General features: G+C 39.9%; 2 protein-coding genes across 2 annotated transcripts; one reads left to right on the forward strand and one right to left on the reverse strand.

Annotated features, from left to right (window-relative positions):
* The first annotated feature begins 90 nt into the window (after nt 1-90).
* LOC108830319 (uncharacterized) lies at nt 91-1,486 on the forward strand. The gene is made up of 5 exons (XM_018603919.2): nt 91-382; nt 459-595; nt 682-799; nt 1,038-1,118; nt 1,222-1,486. The coding sequence occupies exons 1-5, from the start codon at nt 185-187 to the stop codon at nt 1,288-1,290; spliced, it is 603 nt and encodes a 200-aa protein (XP_018459421.1). The 5' UTR covers nt 91-184; the 3' UTR covers nt 1,291-1,486.
* A 76-nt stretch (nt 1,487-1,562) lies between these two features.
* Nucleotides 1,563-4,999, reverse strand: LOC108830303 (probable disease resistance protein At1g61190). The gene is given in 4 exon segments (XM_018603901.2): nt 1,563-1,771; nt 2,198-3,583; nt 3,585-3,899; nt 3,902-4,999. Coding segments are annotated over 4 exon segments (2,688 nt in total). The 5' UTR covers nt 4,874-4,999; the 3' UTR covers nt 1,563-1,756.
* Between the last annotated feature and the right edge of the window lie 1,521 nt (nt 5,000-6,520).

The following is a 6,520-nucleotide window of genomic DNA, read 5'->3' on the forward strand; positions in this document are numbered from 1 at the left end:
AAACGCAAACTTTTTTTTTGTCTGATCTCTGAAAAAGAAAATCAACCAATGAACGAACAGAGTATACTATACTTATCCTAATAAAAGAAGATATTTTTATTTGCTAAAAAGATCTATCATTTGAGCTAAGCAGAGAGTGTGGATCTTTAGCCGGAGTATCTCCCGTTGGAAATCGGTTTAGGAGATGGAGAGGAGGGCAGAGGACGTTGAAGAAACAGCCGCCGAACCTTCTGGTGAAGCCATAAGATCGAGGCTCAGTAACAGAGCAGACCCTTTCCTTGTTGTTTGCAGGTGTTTCAGCTTCGTTACGTCTCTCGTCGCTGTTCTCTGCGTTGTTGTTAATGTTCTCGCTGCTGTTCGCTCCTTCCGCGACAGCCACGATGTAATTGTGACCCCTCTCTCTCTCTCTCTCTATTGATCTTCGTCGTCTTGAAGCTTGTTTGGTTATTTCGTGGCAGATATTCGATGGAATATTCAGGTGTTATGCTGTGTTGATCGCTTGTTTTGTGGTTCTTGCCGAGACAGAATGGGGATTTATCCTTAAATTCTCCAAGGTTCTTGAGTACTGGGCTGGCAGAGGAATGCTTCAGATTTTGTAAGTACTTGTTGTGTTCGAGTGAATCCGGTGCTTCTTCTTGTTCGGTTGCTGTAAAGATTATATATTGGTTTTGCTTGCATCAGTGTGGCTGTGATGACAAGAGCTTTCCCTGACTATATGACTCAAAAGAAGGATCTCTTGCTTCTACAGAACATCGCTAGCTACATGCTCCTCTCTTGTGGTCTTGTCTATTTCATATCGGTACGATATCACCTTCATAATTCTATTCTTCCCTCTGTTCTCTTGCGTTACTGTTGAATCTTTTCTTTAATAAAATTAGTTTTGGGTTGATATAGTGGTTGCATCTTTTGCTTGTATGAATGATTCTTGGAATAGTTCATCTTACTGTTTCTTTTGATCAAAATCTCTTTTCAGTTTTGGATCTCTGCCTTTGTTTTGATTTGGTTTAATCCTTTTGATTGTTTGTCTGAACTTTCAGGGGATTCTATGCATTGGTTTTCTGAAACGTGCTCGACAGAAGAAGGAAATCTCAAAAGAACAAGCTGTCAAGGATCTTCAGGCAAGTAGTGATAGTTTATCATATTGTCTCTATATATGCATATCATCATTAAGATATTCCTCAGATGGCGCGCTTCTAAATCATTTGACCCTTGATGTTGCAGGAGATAGACCGACGCAGGGAAGAACTGGAACAGTTGCTCCTGGAGCATCGGAGTAGAGACGATGTGTGAATGTCATGTCATCATCACAATTGTATTCAATTTACCAAAATTACTAGTATTCAAACTCTGCTGGGATTGAGGATTTAAGATGTTTGTATGTGAAAAAAAAAAATCTAGGCTTGAGTTCTTTAATTGCTCATTCATTGAGTTGTGGTGAACTTATATCTGTCATATTGAAGAGTGGATTTTATAAATTTGATCACAATCCAAACTCAAAATCCTCAGTAAAAAGTGCAGGCATCAAACACTCTTAGAAAGATCTCTTACTTCCTAAGAGCATATAAACCGTTTGAAAAGTATACTTATTTTTGAAACACTAGGAGAATGGTAACATATTTTATTTCAAGTGAACAACACAACACACTCTTATGCAAAGGAAAAGCAATAATACAATAATCCAAATGAACACAACGCATCAAGAAACTGGAAGAGAAAAACATCAGAGAAAGAAGCGTGGAGCCAGATTGAAGGGTGTTTACATCTCTCTACCCTAATGAAAACCAAAACCAACAAGAAAAACAGAACACAAAGTTAGTGAACATTAGTTGGAACTCACTGAAATTGAAGGCACAACATACATATTCTAATTTTTTTCGACACAAAATGTTTTTCATATATCATCTCTACGTTATATCAAGAATCTGAAAAAATTAGAATCCGTTTCAAATTTTTTTGATATCTTCTCCCATATATTCTTGCTCACCCATTGTGAAAGTAAGACTGAAGAAAGAGTGTTGGTGGTTTGATCATTTGAAGAGATCATTCAATAACATTCCTAAATTTCAAAATAATTTTTTTATTATGTGATTCAAATTTTTTTTGTTTGGTAATATATTTATGTTGCAAATGGATCATATCAGTGATGCACACACCTGATGCTAACATAGAGCAGAAGAGAATAAAGAAGAATAGTTACCAGACTGATTAAAGGCGAGAAACGGTTTTTGGTATCTTCGTCCTCCCATTCAAGCTGAGCTTCCTCTTCAGGCTTCATTATTATCGAAAGCTCATCAACTCGTGAGACACTTGTGGCATTTAAGGGAAACTTTCTCAGCTTTGGACATTCTATTTTCACTATGCGCTTCAAAAATGGAAAGGGAAGAGGACTCCAGTAGATACTCTCCAGCTTTGGCAACCCTTCCAACAATATCATTTCTAGTTTCTGAAAGGGTGGTGAAATACTTGCAATCTTTTTTGCTCTCTTCTTGTTTATAATCTCTTTCACTTCTTCAGAGTTTCCAACGTGGAGTTTGACGAGATTTGGAGCAAACAGCAGCCACGTCAGATCCGTCATGCCGTTCAAGTCGACTATCCCCACGGTGGAGAGGTTGGTAAAGAAATATGGAACCGTGGGATTGTGTAAACCAGACGAGTTTCTCTTGCTTTTTCTCCAGTTGTCATTGGTATCAATCTCCGAGACATCAATACTCGTAACATTGATGTGACGAAGATTCTCCATACTCATCAGCAGCGATAGATAGATTGGTCTTAGCTGAACATCGAGGGTAATATTGAGATGACGGATGCTCAGAGAATCGATGCAGTTCGCCAACCTTTGATCACCTAAGAGCTCCTCCAAACCTGAGTCGGTAGATATAGTTATGGTTAGGACTTGTAGATGCTCCAAGTACTGCAGCTCCTTCACTAAGTTAACATCTCCATGAACTTTAGAATTTAGTAGCTTCAAACTCATTAAGCTTGACAGCTTTGATATCCCTTTGATACTAGAAAGCCTTTCTGTACCAGTCAAATTCAGGTGAGTTAGCTTCTTCAACTCTCGGAAACTAGCTGGCAGTTGACGTATATTTGTATAGGACACGTTAAGATACTGCAAGGAGGTCAGCTCTGATATCTGATCTGGAAGTCCACCAATGATGTCATTTCTAGATAGATCCAAAACAACCAACTTGTGCATAGATTGAATGAATTCGCCTGATAGATAGTCCAAACCATTACTCTGTAGGAGCAAAGTAGTAATCTCAGAACACATGGTTATAGTTTGTGTTATATCTTTGATATGATTACCAATTAATGACATCCTTCTCACAGCTCGCCAATCCTTAACTTTTGGTACGTCATGTAATCCGACAGCAGCTTGCACGACAAAACTCTCTTTCTGTTTCCCCAAGTCGGATGCAACCCATAGAGCCATTTCACGAATCACATCATGCATCCCAACCTTTATTGTACCAAACTCCGTTAGCAAATTTGCACGGATAAGAGTACAGAGCAGCTCATGACCTTTATTCACCGCTCTTTTCAAGACTTGGTACTCCCCGAGGAAGCCCTCGCATATCCAGCTAGCATTCTATCAAACTCTCTTTAACTATCTCATAGTCTTCCGGAAACAGAGCTCAATAAAGAAAACATGATTTGATATGCTCATCCGCCAAGTTATCGTAGCTATACTTTAGAATCGGAAGAATCTTGTTTTCCATGTCAGAAAACTCCGCTGCGGATCTAGTCAAAACATCGATCGCATGCTCCCATTCTTCCACCGTAGTTTTATACGACATCATCTCACCGATGACACTGAGCGCTAACGGCAGACCATGACATTTCTCAGCCACCTTTCTTGCAAGCTCGACGATGTTGACGTCTCTTCCTAACGTACTCTCTCTCCAACCTTGATTCTAAACAGCTCCCACGCTTGGTCTCTTTCCAAACACTTGACTTGCATTGGTTCATGATCTCCCATCCTCCCACATACTTCCTTAGAACGTGTGGTGAATGCTACTTTGCATCCATTTTCTCTACTCGGTTCCGGAACTCCGATGGCTTCTAATTCAATTTTCTCCCATATATCATCAAGCATCAAAACAAATTTTGTCCCCTTCAAAACTCTGTGCATCTCTGCGGCCTTGTCGCTTTCATCTTTCCGTGACCACTGGTCGTCGCAGAGACGTAGCTTCTGCGCGATATCTTCTTGGAGCTTTGAGATACTTGCACCTTGAGACACCACGATCCAGATAACAACATCGAACTTACCAGACATCGTTGCAAACTTGTTGTGGATTTGTTTAAACAGGGTTGTTTTGCCTACACCACCCATTCCATGCAGACCCATGATCCCAACGTCTTCTTCCATTAGTCTTTGCCATGCCGTTTCAAGCATTTCTTCCTGACCAACCGTGGTCCGAGTAGGCCGCTCCACCACTTCACATACCATAGTCAACTCAGTAAGTTCTTGAAAGTCTCCCTCTGATTTTAGTTTCTTAACCTCTTCCAACAACAAGAATACTCTTCTCCCATAGTTATAGCTCAGATATACATTTTTTGAGCACAAACCACATAGACACAGCTTTTGAAGCTGAGCAGGACTAATACTAAGAGTTTCATCAACCCGTGTATTGAAGCTCTGGACACGTGTAAGCCATACCTGGACAGTTTTAAGCATGTGCCGATGTTTTACCTTCTCTCTATCTACTTTTTTCTTCACCACGTCTTGAATTGCTCTGAGATCTTCCGTTTCCCTTTGCAGATCCCTGAGATTCTTCTTGAGGTTTCCAATATAACCTCTACTACATAAGACGCTAATGACACGGTCCAGCGTCGCATCACATGAAGGTTGGAAGGACATACAGTTCCCCATAGTGATAGAAAGAACATAGAAATGAAATCTGAATGAAGTAGTTTAGGATGTATTATTGGAGATACCAACTTGCTCCAATACGAAGAAAGACATTAACTATGCTAATTTCAGACCACTCGTTTTCCAAATGAAGACTTTGATCATTCTTATTTCAAGTCAACTGAAGTCCAAATACCACTACTTATTTGGCAATAATACTGGTTTGATTTTTTTGCATACAGTAAAATTGGATTTTTTATTTCTGCCATGTTGGTAAATTGATTTATTATCACAGAGCAGAGTGGTAGACATATACAACTAAGTCTTTTTGTCAATCTAATGCCAAGTCTTGCAAGAACAGAAGTCACTGAACATAACAAAATGAGAACAATTAATGGTAAGCCCCTTCATGAAAAAAAAAAAAAAGCAAATCAAAGTCATGCTGTGTTGATTGTTTGTTTTGTGGTTCTAGCAGAGACAAAATGGGGATTCATCCACTAAGGTTCTTGAGTACTGGGCTGGCAGAGGAATGCTTCAGATTTTGTGAGTAGTTACAGACTTTTAGCATCATCGTCAAACTGCATCTTGTACTTTTAGCAAATGGGGATTCTTTTTTTTTTCTCTTCAATCATCTATTTATTCCTTATCAAGTCTTTTGGCCTCTTGGCCATCACATTAGAGCTTGTAATTAAGAAGTTTCTTTTTTTTTGTCTTCCATAACTCCATCTGGTTTGCCAGCTTCATATGCTAGTTCACATTTCATGAAAAGCGATTATTTTGAGCAGAAATGGGCTAGCCTTAACCGTCCTAAAGAGAGTGGCAGTTTAAAGAGGAAAACGGGTGAGCCAGCTTCCCAAGCTTCAAGCGCGCGCCAGTGTTGGTGATCATGAGGTGCGGCCAGAAGGTGTAAAGGCTGCTAAAGCCAGAAGGAATGGAGCTAAAGGGAAGTCTCTTGCAGAGTATGCGTCCATTTGGAAAATGAAGAAGGAGGATTTGGAGAAGAAGGAGCTCCTCTCAAAGCTGGCCATACTAGACACTCTCCTGGCGAAGAAAGAACCATTATCTGAGGCTGAAGAATTTGGGACAAGACTATAGCTACACACAACCTTCGGAGTCAGAGGATTATGGTTTAGGGAACTCAGTCGACAGTGTCTTTAGCAAAACGGAAGATCTTATCCGCCGGGACCAAGCTGAGATAAGCGAAAACAATGCTCGTGCGGCTGCTCAATACCCTCCTCAACCCGAGGTGGATAATCTTAGCCTTTTGACTGACTATGAGACTGAGCAGAAAGTGATCAGGCTAGAGAAGCTAGTGTCTGATTTAGGTAAAGAGAAATCAAGGTTTGGCAATGGGTTTGAAGGCTTTGTAGGTGTGGCGGTTATTGTTTTAGTTTCTATATGTATGCTCCTCATGTTTAAGTAAATGAAGATGCGGTTATGGTTATTGTATGCACGTTATGGAAATGCTTTGTAATGGATATGCTTTGTAATGCACTTCTTTGCACTCCGCTTGGCAATATAAATATCAGACGGTGATGATGCACCTCTTTGCACTTCTATTTCTCTTTTCCTTGCGATTCAAATCATCCCTCTTCTCCTTGCGTTCACTTCTTTCAGTTTTTTTTATATATTTTCTATGGCTTCTTCTTTTCATTATCATTATCATAA

This window comes from Raphanus sativus, chromosome 4 (genome assembly GCF_000801105.2).
Source record: "Raphanus sativus cultivar WK10039 chromosome 4, ASM80110v3, whole genome shotgun sequence".
Lineage (NCBI taxonomy): Eukaryota > Viridiplantae > Streptophyta > Magnoliopsida > Brassicales > Brassicaceae > Raphanus > Raphanus sativus.

Bases quoted from the DNA above. Each gene is read 5' to 3' on its own strand.
- LOC108830319 (XM_018603919.2), top strand. From the start codon at position 185: ATGGAGAGGAGGGCAGAGGACGTTGAAGAAACAGCCGCCGAACCTTCT. The intron at 383-458 runs GTAATTGTGACC...ATTTCGTGGCAG, and splicing joins CCTTCCGCGACAGCCACGAT to ATATTCGATGGAATATTCAG. The intron at 1,119-1,221 runs GCAAGTAGTGAT...TTGATGTTGCAG, and splicing joins AAGCTGTCAAGGATCTTCAG to GAGATAGACCGACGCAGGGA.